General features: G+C 47.5%; 1 protein-coding gene across 12 annotated transcripts; it reads left to right on the top strand.

Moving 5' to 3' along the window:
* The first annotated feature begins 426 nt into the window (after positions 1-426).
* Positions 427-16,446, top strand: ZNF202 (zinc finger protein 202). Of its 12 annotated transcripts, none has more exons than XM_008260199.5 (9): positions 427-580; positions 1,563-1,685; positions 1,883-2,000; positions 9,479-9,977; positions 10,580-10,787; positions 11,165-11,253; positions 12,429-12,558; positions 13,418-13,540; positions 14,055-16,446. In XM_008260199.5, the coding sequence occupies exons 4-9, from the start codon at positions 9,576-9,578 to the stop codon at positions 15,047-15,049; spliced, it is 1,947 nt and encodes a 648-aa protein (XP_008258421.2). In that variant the 5' UTR covers positions 427-580; positions 1,563-1,685; positions 1,883-2,000; positions 9,479-9,575; the 3' UTR covers positions 15,050-16,446. The 12 variants fall into 12 exon arrangements, with proteins under 12 accessions (XP_008258421.2, XP_002708359.2, XP_008258429.2 ...); XM_089313753.1 differs by having other exon boundaries at positions 447-580; positions 9,479-9,973; XM_017342879.4 differs by lacking the exon at positions 427-580 and adding an exon at positions 733-1,201.
* The last annotated feature ends 622 nt before the right edge of the window (positions 16,447-17,068 follow it).

The raw sequence follows: 17,068 nt of genomic DNA, 5'->3' as shown, positions 1-17,068 counted from the left end.
AGAAAAACACATTATTTAGTATTTTTAAATTATGCCACATAGTTATGCCTATTTAACAAAATGGACAGAGAGTCAAGAGAGGTGGTAAGATTCACCCGAGGGCCTGCAGGTGACTGTGAACTCCAACAGCCTGCACTGAAACCCAAAGATTTTCTCCACAATGCTTCCAGACGATGCAAAGGGTAAAACAAAACAAAATTAAAAATCAAGAGCACACCTATAACTATAGGCACCAAACGCAAAGCAAATACACTGAAGATCAAAAACAGGATGGGGGGAAACCTTGCCAAAACCAAGCGCGTAAAACGAAAGCCCCGAGTGTCCATCTAGTCCTAGCATGGGGCCAGGGAGACTCAACCCACGCCCGGCACGCTGAGAGGAACCAACCTCCCCGAGCCTAGACAGGCTCCAGCGCAGCCGGAAGGCGGGGCTAGCAGCTGCTTCCGGTTCCGGGCGCTCAGGCCCCACGTGTTCCGACCCGCTAGGCCCCGCGCGGCTCGGATCCGGCGCCGCTGTTTCGGCCCGGAGTGGGTGGGGGTGAAGTCGGGGCAGGGGAGGAGCCGCCGGAGCTGCCGGAGCCGTGAGTGTTGGGGGGCTGGGCTGGGCCGGGCCGGATCGGACGGAGCCCGGCAGGGCAGGGAAGGGCCCGGCAGGGCAGGGCAGGGCAGGGCGGGGAGGAGGGGGAGGGGCCGCAGACCCCGCCCCCCAGAGCCTGGGGAAATTCGCTGTCCTGGGGAAGGGGTGGCGGCCGTGTGCGGAGGGGGACGCCGCGTGTGGCCTTCGTGTCTGCCGGCGGCCGCAGCCAGCACCGCCTGGGATGCGGATGGCGCCCCGGGCTGGCTCCTCTGTCCAGCCGCCGCCCTCCGTCCCTCCTGGGGCCTGCAGAAACGCAGTGAGCCCGCACCTCCTATTGCTTCCGCGCCAACTGCCCCCCGGAACCGAGGGGGGAGTGGTCTAGGCCCTTTGGTTTCCTGCAGCCTTTTCTCACCCCGCCTCTCAGACTGGTCCCTCGCAGGCTCCCGGCCGGAGCGAGCCCCTGTCTGCCCCTGCCGCCAGCCTCTTCTCCAACAGGCGGCGGATAGCTCCCCCCAGCCCGGGATCTTATCCCTCGTGAGCGGGCTGGGCTCTGGAGACTGTCTGGCCTGTGGCACTTCAGCGGCCGCCGGAACAGACCCCGAGCTTTCCCTCGAGACAGCCACTGGTGTGTCCACTTGCAACTTTCCTCCCCCGCCCCTAACGGCCAGTTCTGGCACCACTCCTCAACACCACTGTTGCCCTTAGCAGGAGCCTACGTGCCTCTTGTCTGTCTGAACTAAAAGTTTGTCAGTTTGTGCCCCAGGAGTAATACTGTGTTGTCTCAGAGCGGGGTTGGTCCAATTTTTATTCCTAAAGCAATGGGTGGCTATGTCCATTAAGTACCTCCAGAACCCTGTCGGCCTTGGTCTCTGAACTGGCCTCCCAGCCCAGCCCTTCTTGAACCACCTTGGTCGTGGGGAAGCAGTGCCAGCACTCTCTGAGAGGCCAAGCTTAGAACTGTTGCTTTTTCTCTGTCCACACTGCAGGTGACACCCAGGGCAGCTACACTCAGAAGCCACAAGGAATGCTAGTGGAGCCCCTCATCCCTCCTCCCAACTTCTCTTCCAAGCTGCCCCATGGCCCTTGAACCAGAAAGCCACTTCAGAAAGGTTGTGGGATAGCCACGGGAGGCATGTTGGTGGGACGTGCGTGACAGCAAGCAGTTAGGGTTTGTGGCCATGTCTTGGGGACCTTGCTGCTAATACTGTCTAGCATAAGAGGGTGGGCAGGATTGGAGGGGGGCTGGAAGATGTTCCTCCTGGGACCAGACACTGGGATTCACACTCTCTCCCCCTTTCTCCTCCAGCTGTCCCCCTTTTGCACTCTGTCTATATACTCTATTGCAGTAGACAGTCATTTCAAGGGCACAGCGAGGTTAACTACAATGTGAGGGACTCTTGGTCGTTACAGACTATACAGATGAGGTAAGTGACAGGTTTATAACATTTTTTCCGGTTTATTTGGCACTGATGTAGAACAATCCTAGACTCTTCTTGCCACCCTCTCACCAGCCCCTCCTTTATTTTGAGCAAACTGGTAAAGTTTTTCCTTGCTCCCTGAACCCCAAAATTGCTTCCTTGGCTTAGGTGGTGGTTCTTAAACTTCCCATCTTAACTTAAGCACCTGAAGGGCTTGTTAAACACAGATTGCTGAGGGCCCACCCCCAGACCTCTCAATAAAAAGGCTGGGCTGGGGCTGGAGAACCTGAGTGTCTAACAGGGTCTCAGGTGCTGCCGCTGCCGCTGCTGGATTCCCCATTTTGAGAGCTGCAGCCTTTAGCCAGACTGTGCACATTGCAGCCCTCTGGAGATGCAGAGAGCTGTGAGTACTTCTGTGCTGAGAACTAGCAATCTGATCTTTTGTGGGGCGTTTAACCACTTCTGTTTGTAAAATTGAGTGTACTGGATGCTACATTATCTTATGCCAAATTTAAGACCAAACAATGATGAGTTTTCCCCCTTTGACTTTCTTTATTCTTTTGATAGGCAGCTTCCGTTGTGATCATTTAGATCACTCCCATGTTCTAGGCTTTTGCTGCGAATTCCTAGTATTGCTGAAGCCCCTGCTGTTTCTTAACTACCCTGCTCTCAAGGTCAGAGCCTATGGGTTTTTCACCTTTCTGTGCCCAGCACCTTGTACTGCGCAGTAGACATTAGTGGGTGGCGTGAACTCCATCCCTGCCCTCCTCCCTCTTGGAGTTTGTCAAGCCAGGAGATGGCTAGACCACCTGACTCCTGGAAAAAATCTGTTGGTACCTACTGATTTCTGAATCTTCAGTACTTCTACATCTAAGTTGGGGTAAAAGAAATGTATTGAGTGCATTTTCTACTAAGGGCTTCACCAAGGGGTAGGTTTTGGAAATATAAAAGTGCATAGGAAATCCTTCCTCCAGTAGGCAGGACTCACAATAAGGGAGACAGACACAACAAAAATGACTCCTTTGGCTCATGATACAGTCTACAGTGGAAGGCTGGCACTCTTCAGGTTCATGTGGTCCAGCAGGCAAGGGACCCATCTGTTGTCATCTCAGCCAATCAGAGGAGCCTTGGGCAGAGCCTTCAAGGACACCACCTAGAAACAGGGCAGAGGGTATCTGATGCTGTGTGTTCATTCAGAGCCAGAAAGAGAAATGACTTGAGTTGACTTGTTCTACTTAGCCAAGTCAATACCTCAGGTCAAACTGTTTGTATAATGTCTATTATCCTATTATTTCCAATGAAATGATGGTTCCTCCAACCATGTGATTGGCATCCACCATGTTCATTGTAGGAATTGAGTATACCTAGTTTTGACTCTGACCACCAGATGAAAGCTGCTGCTCTCATAAGGATGGGCCTCAGGTTTGACTGATGTCTCTTGGTTTGCCTGCTTCACATTACTTTGTGATGTTTTGTTTAAAACTGAGGCATGTAGATTGAACTGCATTTTTTAAGTCAGTAACCAGTTCTGGGTAATATCCCTTACGTTTGAAAAGTCTGGCTTCGTGTTGGAGATTAACCAGCATGAACATAGTGGCCAGGTGTTCTAATTCTGGCCTCTTAAAATCTGTATTTGGCCTCTTGAGTAAATCCCTCTCACCATCCTATGCTGATGTATTATGGATCTGATACTCAATATAAGAACCAGGGGTCCTTGTTCCTTTCAGAGTCCCTCATCACCATTATAAAGCTGGTTGATTTCTCAAAAGATGATCCAGTTCTTGGCCTTTAGGAAAGACTCATCCCTGCTGTCGAGATGAGTTGATGTGACTTTTCCATGTTGAAGAGGTAGAGCAAGAGTAGCACATGGGTCCTTGCCCTCCGAAGACTGACCTATTTGCTGCTGGCATTGCCTCTGAGGACTGCAGGAGGTGACTGTAGGAAAAAAAAAAGTTTTAATTAAAAATAAATCGTTAGGATTTTTATTTTACATTTCTGTGTTTACATCTTCTCTCACTGGCATTTACCTTGATGCTAACCACAATGCCTGCAGTATGTCAGGGCAGACGATGCTTGTTGTCATGGCCTCCGCTGACTTCCTGTACCACCTGCTGCTTACCCAGCATCCCTCTCTTTTTATTTCTTCCCGTTTTCCCCCATGTCTACTGCTAATTCTGTTTCTTTAAAACCTGTTGTAAAAAGCCTTGAGCCAACTTGGCTACTCAAATATTAGTTTTATGAAGGGGAAGAAATTAGCTGGCAAAAATATTTTAAAGAAATAATTCATAGAATTGTTTCAGCATACTCATCCTGATGTGTTAGGGGGCCAAAAGTCAGAGCATGTGTTCCCTGTTTCTCTTGCCTTCTGGGTTACGTTTTCAAAGGGCCTCTTGGGTTTACTAACTGGGTTGGCCTCAGATTGCCTCCTCCCAGTCATGAGGACAGGAGGGGACTTGCAGTTGGTTAGTAGAGACACTGAGCAAGACCATCCCACCTATGTTCTGAGGCTTTGGTTCCATCTTACCTCATTGCTTTAAAAGCAAGGACTGGCTTTAACACTTCATTTGTGATGTAAAAGTAAGCAGACCAATATTTTATCTGTGTATTCTATTTTTTTTATTTATGATGAAAAAAAAATTGTTTGCTTATCATTTAAATCTTGCCTACCTCCCAAAAGGATTTAAAACAGCTTGAAGAAGAAAGAATAAACTATTTTGGGCATCTACCCTATGCCAGACTCTATACTGAGAGATTTCTATAGGTTACTTTATTACTGCTTAGAACAACAATGTGAAGTAAGTAATATTAGTCCTATTTTAAGGATGCAACTGAGGCTTGGAGAGTTAGTATCATATTTCTAAGAAGTGAGAGGAGGGATTCAAACTCAGGGTTCCAAAGCCCCTCACCATTACCTGGGAAGCCTGAACACACATTTGAATATAGAGCAATAAAAATAACGAGGAATTTTTCCAGGTAAAGGGTTATATTGGAGTAATCGTTAATTAACTAAAGAATAGTAGCATTGGAACAGAGCAATTAACAGTTTTTATTTGTTGATTTCTATTTGAGAACAGTGAGAGGAGCTATTGAAAAATCTTCAGATTTGCAGATTATGGTCTGCATTAGAGAAAAAGTGAGAATGCAGGCTGGAAGGGATGTAAATACCCACTAAGTATATAATAGTCAGATCACCCTCTCTCATTTAGGCAGATCCCTGTTATTTAGGAGCAAGAAAGCTCACCCTAGATGGTAGTGTTTTAAAATAGAGAACTAAATACTCTTTTATCACCTGTGGTTTTCTGTCTGTGTCAAGAGAATTGTTAGGGACAGTTGGAGAATTCAAATGTGACACCTACAGGTAAGGAACAGAGGCAGGTGGGCCAAGGATTGCACAAAGGCCTTCCCTTCTTCCTGTCTCCTCCCCAGCCTTACTGCATGCATCCTAAAACACCCACTCAAACCTCTAGGTCAGCCCAGGCTTGTTTTAGTCTTTTCTGAAACCAAGTCTTTTACTTTTCCTGACCTACTTTCACATTCTGTATTCTAAACTCACAGACGTCAAAAAAGGCATTAGAATAGTAAAGGCCGCAAATTGCAAGGCAGTCTTGCAGTATAGCACATCCCATGAATGTTAGAATAAGACATCCATGTTCTGTCTGTAATACTAACACATGTTTGGTATTTACATAGCCTATTTTAGTTCATAAAGCACTCTCAACTCAGGTAATTCTGTGAATTAGTGTAATAGTTCTCTCCAGAGGACCTTACCTGCAAGCGCTCTTGCTTATGTTGCCCAAGAAATCCTTATAGTTGCTCTAGTTATTTGAGGACTTGGGTACCCAGTCCAGAGCTCTGCTCTGCAGCGCACTACTGTGCTGTTCTTCCCATCTCTTATTCCTTTCCCTTCATTCCCACTGCTGCTGATCTGTTTTTCTTCATCTTCTCTCCCTGGGCCACCAAAATAAATGTAAGACAAGCAACAGGAATCTCAACTTGTGACTTCTGAAGGGCACTTGAAAATGATGGATTTAACTTGTCACATTTATTCCCTTCCTTTTTCTTCAGAGAGCAAAGCCCACTGAGAGCAGGAGCCTTCTGTTCATGCAGAGGGTGTAGGATCTGTAGTATGGAATCTTGTGCATAGTGCTCCATGAAAACGTTGAGGGTTCCTAGTCTACTTCACTGAACATTAGTTCTCAGACTAATGAAATAATAGAGATTCTTTTGTTAAAGCTAAGGGACCCTGTGTATCAATTCTGTCTTCTCTTCCCCTCCTTAGAGGAGTGGGAGGTATGGGGGAGCTTTGTCTGCATAAATAATCAGTATTGTAGTTGCATTAAATTACTTGATGTCTGATCTTTGTAGATATTGAAATTGATTCAGATGCTCAGTTGCGTGTGACTTGCATTTGGATTATCCCCATGTAAAACTGAACACTCCTTGTGATGACTTGTGGTTCCATCACTCTGGGAACCATGAAAGTATTCCGTTTTTCTCACAGTGCAAACAATAAATGTCTTTTCTTATTTATTAATTTATCCAGCACACAGATTGCTGGACAAATGAATGAATAAATAATACAACATGGCATCTGTCCTTCCAGAGACAGACTTAAACAGAAAGCGTGCTTAGCATTCAGTAGTTCACCTTTTGGGGGCCAGACTCTGATCTGGCTGCAGCACATGCTGCCCTCAGCACCTCTCAGTCCAATGAGTTTAACTGCAAAAGGAACAACTTTGATGACCAAGTATGCATACATTGCATGCTGTGGTATGGTGGGGAGCAAGTTCCTGGGGAGCATAATCTCCAGTGATTGGAGAGGGCACTACAGGAAAACGAACTGAAAGATGAGTGGAGGTAGCCAAAGGGAGAGGCTGAGTGAGCTGTGTCAGGAAGGCCCGGTGAGGGCATGGCAGAGACACTGAATAGTCATTCCAGCTGTGGCCTTCAGTGGGGGTGGCGGTCAAGGAGAAAGGAGGTCATCAGGCCAGGTCTAGAAGGGCCTTGAGCATCAAGTTGCAAAGAGTTTCAGTTCTATCCTAAGGACACGACAAAGCCATTGGCAGGTTTTGTGTGTTTAGAAAGCTCACTGCTTTTACTTCACCATATCTCAGTGGAGCTAATGTGGGTGAGCTTCCTGCCTATGTAGTCTCTCCCAAAAACTAAAGATAAATGTGTCGCTTTCAGAGGCAGACATAAAAGCTAGAGAAATAAGTACAAGTTGATTCCACCATGGGCTTAGGGGATGTTATTACCAAGAAAAGTTTTCTAGGCTTCTAATACCTGTGCTGCGACCAGGAAATAGGACTACGATATTAGGAGGTATGGAGGCTGTAGAATTGAGCATTTCAGAGCTACTTCTCCATGAAAATCTGTCTGCTGGCCCGAAAAGTGCAAGGAAGTTAGATCTCCATAAGTTTGACTAGGACCAAAATCACTTGAGGACAGAGGTCAAACAGTACATTAAGTGCATGATTCAGGAATACCCTGATAAATTTAACCTAAAGACTTATCCAGGGTCAATGAAACTTAGCATTTTAGTAAAAGCAAATCAAATTCCATTCAAGGGCTCACTTTTACAATTTGATGCTTTCAGAAAGATAAAACAGAGCATGTTTCCCTGTAAAACATGGGAGTGAAGAAGAGAGAACGTGTTAGGAATAAACAGGAACAGGAGGAGTTGGAGAATGTTCTATTTAGAGGGAGCAGGCTTCAAGAAAGCATGGAGGCCTGAAAGGGCACCCTGTTGTAGGTGGATCAGTGCGTTCAGTATAGATAGGTGATAAAGAAGAGTACAATGTAGGCTTGGAAAACAGATTGGGGTTGACTATCCTGTGCCCAGGATTTCAAAACTAATCTTACTAAGAACTTACTATTTTAAATATGAGCAATGTAGTTAGACCTATAACTTAGATATGATTAATAGTAGAGTATCATTAGTCTTCTAGACATTTAGTACTCCATTTGATACTTAACTGTACCCTATTGGATGATTGCCACAATTATCTCTGTTTGGTAAATGGAGAGCCAGCATAAAGAGAATAAGAACTTGACCATAGTTCCAACTTTGTCCCAGTAGACAAAGTACAGTAGAGCCAGGATCCAAACCATAGCTGTCTGATTCCAGGGCCCTGGCTCTTAACCTTACACACCTTCCTCAGTGTTTCTCAACCATGGATGCACAGTAGAACTACATATGGCATTGCTTAATTACAGTTGTCTAGGTTGAATCAGAATGTCCAAAAGAGTGATGTGTGATACTGTACCCTTTTGCAAAAACTCCTCCTGTAACTCTTTTGCATTGTGCTTGTAACTGCCTACTGTAGGGACCCCAGTAAGGAGATGATGGCAGTGGTCCCAAAGAGAAATGATGAGGGCCCAGAATAAAGCTGTCTGCCGGAAGGGAAGAGGAAGAAACACAGAGGCTTAAGTGATAGAGTTGGTTTAATGAGCGTTAAGCACCGAGGAAGAATCAGGTGAATCCAACGCTTACTACAAAGTCGATTGTTAGTAACAATGATCTCAGCCAAGACATGATTCCAGAAACAAGTAGGTTTGGGAGTAGGAATAATGAATTTAGTTTTGAACACTTGAGCTTGAGGGGCCATGCGTCAGCCGATTGAAGATGTCTTAACAAGAAAGGTTGGTTTTTAGGGTTTCTGTGTGCCAACCACTATGTAAGCCCTCACTGTTACAGAGCCCTCCCCTCAAATCTCTTGAGTCCCCATTTTTTATCAGTTAATCCTGACTGAGTCAGAACACAGTGCACCTCCATAAAGCCTTCCACATCTATTGCAGCCCTGCCACTGTTTCCCAGGATGTATGAAGATTCTTCAAAAGGTTCATGGAAAAATGGAATTGAAAGTTTATTTTGGTGCAAAAATATTGTAAAATCCATACATTTTTGCATAATGTACATTTTTTCATGAGCTGCTTGAAGGTCCCTTTTGTGCACGAATTTCAAAACTTTTTGCACCCAAATAAACTTATCTTTTAATCTCATTTTTCATGAACCTTTTGAAGTACCCTAGTACATGCTAGTTCATATGTAAATAGGCATATACATACAACAAACGCTGTGGTCAGTCCTAGTAGGTGATTGATTGTAAGAGTGCTTACTCCTAGCCATTGGAATACTGCAGGAACCCCAGTTGGAGATCACAGCAAGGGTACAGACTAAAGCAGCTGGCAGGAAGGAAGAAGAGAAAACAGATTTGGAGGCAGAAGGTAAAATCGGTAGTATCCATGAAATAGAAATAGAAATGCAGTATTTTCCTTTGGGCTATGAATGTGGCTTAGGAAAGGGAGTAGAGGACCAGTCTCCAGTCATGCATAATCTCCTGTCCTCACTAGAGCACAACACAAGGTATGGAGACCAGGGGGAAGGGGACATAATCAGGTGAAGAATTATGTGTAGGGGCCTGTCCTGAACTTGTGTATCATTTCACACTTACGTGACCCTTTGTCTTTATTTCTTCATCCAGGTCCCTTGGGAGAAACTCCTCGAGGTGTCCAGGCTGAGAGTTGGGGGCAATGCCAGTGTGAGCTCTAGATGGTGTGAGACCGCCCCAGAGCCAGGAAATGGCCACAGCCTTGGAGCCAGAGGACCAAGGGCTTTGGGAAGAAGAGGGCATTTTCACGGTGAAACTGGAAGATGATTTCCCCTGTCGGCCAGAGTCTGTCTTGCAAAGGGACGACCCTGTGCTGGAGACATCTCACCAGAACTTCCGCCGCTTCCGCTATCAGGAAGCAGCGAGCCCTCGGGAAGCTCTCATCAGACTCCGAGAACTTTGTCATCAGTGGCTGAGGCCAGAGAGGCGGACGAAGGAGCAGATCCTGGAGCTGCTCGTGCTGGAGCAGTTCCTTACCGTCCTGCCTGGAGAACTGCAGAGCTGGGTGCGGGGCCAACGGCCAGAAAGCGGCGAGGAGGCGGTGACGCTGGTGGAGGGTTTGCAGAAACAGCCCAGGAGACCAAGGCGGTGGGTGAGGAGGGGGAGTCCTGATCTGTGTGATGTGGAGGGGGACTCCCTTCTGGAAGGCTGGGTGGGCAGGGAGAGCTCACAGGGCCTCTGTCGATTATCCTTCAACATCTAACTGACTCTGCCTCGGGCTTGGCAGGGGGACGTGTGTGTATGAGTGTGACCTTCTGGGTTTGAAACACCTGTCCAAGGGAGCATCTGGGGGGACTCAGCCACTCCAGAGTCCTGGCCTTGGTTTTCCCTCTGGATGCTGAGCTTTCAGTTCCGAGGGAGGAGAATTTGGCGACTTCTTCAAAAGTTCCTTTCAACACCCAGTCCCAGCTTCCCTTCCAGGGTGGTCAGCCATAGCAGCGGACAGCAAGGGGCACTGTAGGTGGGGTAGTAGAGGTGGGTAGGATGGGAGCCCCAGAGCCCCGGGTGCTGGGAACAGGGTGAGTGTCTTCTGCCTGGTCCTGGGGAGGAAACCCTTCAGCTCCCCTTCCCAGGCCTCCTCACCCTGCTCCTGGGGGAGCTTTCCCCAAGGAAGCTTCTCCCCAGATAAGCCAGGATAACAACCAAGAATTTTCTTCTGACTCCACGGTGACGGGAAGTTGGAATTATTCCCAGGTGACCGTCCATGTTCACGGCCAGGAAGTTCTATCAGAGGAGACAGTGCATCCAGGGACAGAGGCCGGGTCCCCCAGTGAGCTGCAGGATCCTGCGCAGACCTCGACCCCTGAGCAGTCCCAGGAGGAAACCACACCAAGCCCAGATCTGGAGGCAGTGGAGGAACAGAGCCCGTGTCGTGAAGAGGAGCTGCAGCCTCCTGAGACAGGTGGGAAACCTCAGCAGGAAGAGGGATTGTGGCTGAGTGCGCCCGGCGTTTCACCTCTACCAAGGAGAAAGGGTAGATTGCCACAGGGGGAAGAAATGACAGAATCCAGGATGTTGACGAGACAGTTCCAACCAGAGTCCCCTGTAAACAGGGCCAAGCCTCGCTACATTCTTGGATCTCTTGTCATTCTGGTCTTCCTGGAGCTGGAGCTGCAAAACTTGAGCTGCCGATGGAACAGTTTCTTGGTGCCCATAGCAGGGAGGTTAGGGCTACATTCCTGATGAGGATGATGAACAATGCTCAGTTCTTGCCAGTTACTAGGATACGATGTTGCTAATCTCAACATACACACACAGCTGTTTTTTGTTTTTTCTTAGAAGTTCCCGTGCCCCAGGACCCAGAACTGCCTGCAGAGAGGAGCTCCAGAGACCCCGAGATGGTTGCCCTTCTCACTGCTCTGTCCCAGGTGTGCCCTGGTTCTCTGTCACAGGGGGCTGTTTGAAGAACTGGTGGGTGTTGGCAGTCTGTCAGGCAGGACACAACTGGGCCCTCTCCTTTTTTGCAGGTTTAGGTTCTCAGTAAGCAGGAGTCAGGGAGGGGAGGCAATAATAAGGTAAACAGTAACCCACTCCATTGCAATTGCAGGCTCCACAGCCTCTCGATTCCCACTGACCAGAGAGACTAGCAAAATGGGATTATTTTCTAACAGTACAGTACAATTTTCCTTTAAGATTCCTTTTTTTGTTTGAAACATAGAGTGACAGAGAGGGAGAGACACAGAGAGAGAGAGAGAGAAGAGTTTTTATCCAGTGGTTTACTCCCCAGATGGCCGTAATGGCCAGATCTGGGCAGGGCTGAAGTCAGGAGCCAGAAACTCCATCTGGGTCTCCTATGTGGGTGGCAGGGGCCCGAATAGTTGGGCCTTATGCTGCTTTCCCAGGTGTATTAGCAGGGAGCTAGATCAGAGGCAGAGCAGCCAGAACTTGAACCTGTACTCCAATACAGGATGCCAGTGTTGCAAGCAACAGCTTAACCTGTCCTATCACACCACCAACCCCTGTAGTACAGCTCTGAAGCTGTTAAATCAGGAGTTTTTGTTTTTAGGAATAAATTTGCTAGTCATTTGTGAGAACAACTGACCTCTGCCATGACATTTATAAAGCATTCACTGTGTCCAGAGCCCTGAAACCAAGCCATGTGGCGACAGACATAAGGAATAGAACTCATCCATGGTTTCAGCTTGTAGTCTGGCTGTTGGCGGAAGTCTTTTGTATGCTGTAGACTGTGTAAGTAATAGGGTCAGTTAAGGAGCGCTTCATAGAGGAGATGAAATTTTATAGATATGAAGATAGCATTAAAACATCAAAAAAAGCTACGTGACGACTTTGAAGAATTGTTTTTGAATTTTAAACAATATCTTGAAGAAAAACATAGGCCAGCCCAGAGGGAAAGCAGTGGAATAGAGGTGGGCAGCATGTGGCCCGTGCTTTCCCCAAACCAGAAGAAGGAGGGTGCCTCTTGGACCTTTGCAGCTTGGTTCCTGGATGGATCCTGCCTGAACCCGTGACCTGCCTCCAGGAGAAAGTCTGAGGCCACCTCTAGCATCACGCACATTCTGGTTGCATCCTTGTATTGTTCCAGGGACTGGTGACTTTCAAGGATGTGGCCGTTTGCTTCTCCCAGGACCAGTGGAGTGATCTGGATCCAACACAGAAAGAGTTCTATGGAGAATACGTCTTGGAAGAAGACTGTGGAATTGTGGTCTCCTTGTGTAAGAAATTTCAAGTCTTTCGAAAGCATTCTAAACGGAGATCTTTCTCCTGTTGGAAATGGAGTCTTAGATCTTAGAGTATAAGCCTTGAACTTCTCTTATGCTTACCCTACCCGTGAAACTAGAGAAACCATTGGCTATAGAAGGATGAGGTGGTGTCCTTCCAAATTACAGGGGAGAGAATGCTTAGAAACCTCTAATAAGGAAATAAAGCTATAATATTATAGCTTTTTTTTTTTAAGATTTTTTTATTTATTTTCCTTGAAAGTCAGAGTTACACAGAGAGAGGAGAGACAGAGAGAGAGAGGTCTTCCATCCAATGGTTCACTCCCCAGATGGCTGCAACAGCCAGAGCTGTGCTGATCCGGAGCCAGGAGCTTCTTCCGGGTCTCCCACGTGGGTGCAGGGGCCCAAGGACTTGGACCATTCTACTGCTTTCCCAGGCCATAGCAGAGAGCTGGATCGGAAGAGGAGCAGCCGGGACTCGAACTGGCGCCCATATGGGATGCCAGTGCTTCAGGCCAGGGCGTTAACCCACTGGCCCAAAGTTATAGCTTTAATATAGAAATGTTTGAGGTAAACATGTGAATTTCAAAACAAGCAGTAAGGAAGGAAGCTAATCTATTTTCTTGAATCTGAGAAAAGAGGGTAAGTTTTACGGTGACATCATTGTTGAGCTGCAGGTGAAAGGCACAAGGAAGATGCACTTGGTTAGAGGTGCTCAAGCTAAAGAGACCAAAGATTTTGTCAGCTGACCTTGATAGGAATTTGCTCTACAACCTGCTAGAGAGCAGATCTGCTCTTAGCACAGGAAATTGTGGAGCCTATCGTGATGTCCTGTTCTCCCTCTCTCGGGCAGCATTTCCAATCCCCAGACTAGAGGAGATCCCCCAGGAGAGAGAGGAGGAACCTCAGGTCCTAGATGTTCCAGAGCCACCTCAAGAGCCCGACGAGCCAGAAATCCTGAGTTTTATCTACACAGGTGAGGAATGACAACGTGGTCTCACTCACCCTGAGTGGGCCATTCTAATCAGTGCTTCTCCTCCGAAGGTCCCTTCTCCTTGGTTCTCCTAACACTTCAGCCATGACTCCCTACTCCCTCTGATAGAAAATTCTTACGTGGTTTTCCTCTTCTTGACCTCTCTTTCATTTGCTTGAGGGTTAAGGAGTCCAAAACGGTGTAAGAGAAGTAAAACAGGTAAGCTTCTGGAATCCCACCCATACCATTTACCACACAGTGCATCTCGGCACTCGGTCCTCAGTGTGCACTTGTACAATGAGGATAATAACATCCATTCTAAGGCTTTCTGATAATATAACATGTAGAACAGTGACTGTCAATATTTCCTTCTTTCCCAACCTCTGCCTTTATGAAACACAGGCTGTTCTCTATACAGTCTCCACAAACCCTGTTTAAAAGAAAAAAACCACCCTCTGGTGTAGAAGTTATTGTTGTCACTGCAATTTCCCCTTTTCTCCTCTCACCCCTTCTGTAGGAGACAGGAGCGAAGACGAAGAAGAGTATTTTGAACAAGAAGATCTGAGTTTGGAGGATATGCACAGGTCCATTTTGGAAGATCCAGAAATCCACCAGACCCCAGATTGGGAAGTAGTGTTTGACAATAGTCCAGGCAGACTTAATGAAAGAAGATTTGGCACAAATATTTCTCCAGTTAATAGTTTCATCAATCTTCCAGAAGCTATGGCCATCCACCCCCTGTTAGGGAGACACCATGACTGTCCTGTTTGTGGAAAGAGCTTCACTTGTAACTCCCACCTGGTGAGACACCTGAGGACTCACACAGGAGAGAAACCCTACAAGTGCATGGAATGTGGGAAAAGTTACACACGGAGCTCACATCTTGCCAGGCACCAGAAGGTCCACAAGATGAGCACTCCTTATAAGTACCCCCTAAACCGGAAGACTCTGGATGAAGCGCCCCCCCTGATTCAGGCCGAGAGAACACCACCCGTGGAGAAACCCTACAGGTGCAACGACTGTGGGAAGCACTTCCGCTGGACTTCAGACCTGGTCAGGCATCAGAGGACACATACAGGAGAAAAACCCTTCTTCTGTACCATCTGTGGCAAAAGCTTCAGCCAGAAATCCGTGCTAACAACACACCAAAGAATCCACCTTGGGGGCAAGCCCTACCTGTGTGGAGAGTGTGGCGAGGACTTCAGTGACCACAGGCGCTATCTGGCGCACCGGAAGACGCATGCAGCCGAGGAGCTGTACCTGTGCAGCGAGTGTGGGCGCTGCTTCAACCACAGCGCTGCGTTTGCCAAGCACCTGCGAGGGCATGCCGCGGTGAGGCCCTGCCGGTGCAACGAGTGTGGGAAAAGCTTCAGCCGGAGGGACCACCTTGTCCGGCATCAGCGCACACACACCGGAGAGAAGCCGTTCACATGCCCAACCTGTGGGAAGAGCTTCAGCAGAGGGTATCACTTAATAAGGCATCAGAGGACCCACTCAGAAAAGACCTCCTAGCATAGCCTCCAGGTGAGGAGACCTGCATTCAACCCTTACCCAAGGGTGGGCTAGGCGAAGCCCTCTGGTCAGCCGGGAAGGCCTTTTCTCGGGAGTCGCCCCTAGCGGCCCAGACCTTACCATAAAAGTCGCAGGCAGAACCTCAGTTCTCTCAACCTGCTTCTATGCATGGAGGAGTTGCGATTTCTCCTTGACTGAAGTGCCCCTGCTTCTACCTGATGCGGGTAAAGTAGGGAGAACCAGAAGACTTAAGAGGTTGTGGTTACTGTTCCAAAAACTAACCTGTTACACATCCTGAAGACTTCTTGACAGCCTCAAGTTGAAAGTGGCCAAGGACAAGTACTTGGATTTGGTAAGGGACCAGCCTGAAGGATTCTGTCCTCACTGGGCTCAAACCTTAAAGCACACAGCCCTGAACTCAAGACAGGAGATTTGCGTCCTGAGACCTTTGCCACATACTTGCAGGATAACTGTACAAATCCCTCCCTGTCTGATTCACTTCCTCACCACGCACTTTCCTTTGATGCTGGGGAGAAATGGGAGAAGTGATTGGTGGGCAAGAATCTCAAGGCTGCTTAACAGGAACCTTGTCCAGCTGCTGCCTTCCCTATTGTCAACATGAGACAGGTGCCAGACACTGCTAGAGAGGAGGGCCTACTCGGGCACCTCTTCCCTTGTGGGTTTTTTTTTCCTGTCCCAATACTCATGCCTTTAGCCTTCCTGCTATCCAGCCAGTCTCTTGGTTTTGTCCCTAGCACTTCTACAAGGGATACGTAGCATTTGAGTGCTGAGGGATTCGGTAAAGCATTAATGAAGTCATAGTGAAATTATTTACATTCCCACATATGTACAAGCCCACCCACCCCTCCTCACCCTCTACATACAGGTGGTGTGAGGGGATTTGGGGACAGTATCAGCTTGCAGAGGCACTACATGATTATAGAATCATGATTGATTAGGTGACTTCATTTACATGAAACTGAAGATCTGAGATCAAACGATAGCAAAATAAGAAAAAGCTATTGCTGCTGGCGAACACCATCAAGACTGTTCTCCTGGCACCCAGTTCCCACCATCCCTGCCTCAGTTCTCCAACATCAGGAAAAACCATGAACCAACCCCAGCACCTGGGACCCTGAAGAATTTACCAGGAGTAAATGGCTTTCATGTATTTTTGTCGTTTGCTTTTTCTTATGTGATTTCATTTTCATGTAACTAAGAACTGAGTGATATTATCTCACGATGGCCCAAGGATCTCTGTAGCCTGATAAAGCCCCACAGAGATGAGGCTGAGAGATTATGAACCTCACCTGCTCTGATTGTGGGAGTGGCAAGGACCGGGGACACATCCTCCAGAAATGGGGCACAGGGTATGGGATTAAAGCATGAGAAGGGAATGTTTTGTGTGCCTGGTTTATTTCACAACCCATTTTGTGCCCTTGTACACCAGAGGAATATGGGTAACCCACCATGACCCCAACACTCTCAGCACAGCAGGTGCATTCTCATTTTGGTCAGTATTAATATTCTGATGGAGTGGTTAATTTTGCTGCCAGTCAACCATGGTCCTACAGATAAGAAATAAAAGTAAAGTGAAATTAAACACTGGCCTGGCAGCCAACTTCCATGGTTTCTGGAAGCCTTGCATGTTTTTGCTTTTCCAGAGCTTCAGAGTCCTGGAGCCTGAAAGGTCACTCCTACCTAGATACAGGAAGATAGAGTTGTTTTCCATGGAGCTAGAGAAGGCTTGGAATGGGTAGCAGAGCTACAGGTAAATATATTCACATGGTGCTGAGGTCCAAGCTGGAGTTTGCAGAAGAGATCATTGTGATCTACAGGCATTTCTCAACTGCGCACCTAATGTCCGAGCAGAATTTATCCTGGGTGAAGTGTCAGCCTCAAAAGATCATTTTGCATAGCTCACACTTAACCACTTGAGGTGATGAAACACTGGAAGTGGAAGAACAGATTAACATTTTCTGATTTATCTGCAATCTTGTAATTAGCGAACATCTGTCA

The sequence above is a fragment of the Oryctolagus cuniculus genome, chromosome 1 (assembly GCF_051225735.1).
Source record: "Oryctolagus cuniculus isolate XC-2025 breed Fujian yellow rabbit chromosome 1, ASM5122573v1, whole genome shotgun sequence".
Taxonomy (NCBI): Eukaryota; Metazoa; Chordata; class Mammalia; order Lagomorpha; family Leporidae; genus Oryctolagus; species Oryctolagus cuniculus.
This window is presented reverse-complemented; position numbering and strand designations above follow the sequence as displayed.

Bases quoted from the DNA above. Each gene is read 5' to 3' on its own strand.
- ZNF202 (XM_008260199.5), top strand. From the start codon at position 9,576: ATGGCCACAGCCTTGGAGCCAGAGGACCAAGGGCTTTGGGAAGAAGAG. The intron at 9,978-10,579 runs GTGAGGAGGGGG...AATTATTCCCAG, and splicing joins CCAGGAGACCAAGGCGGTGG to GTGACCGTCCATGTTCACGG. The intron at 13,541-14,054 runs GTGAGGAATGAC...CCCCTTCTGTAG, and splicing joins CCTGAGTTTTATCTACACAG to GAGACAGGAGCGAAGACGAA.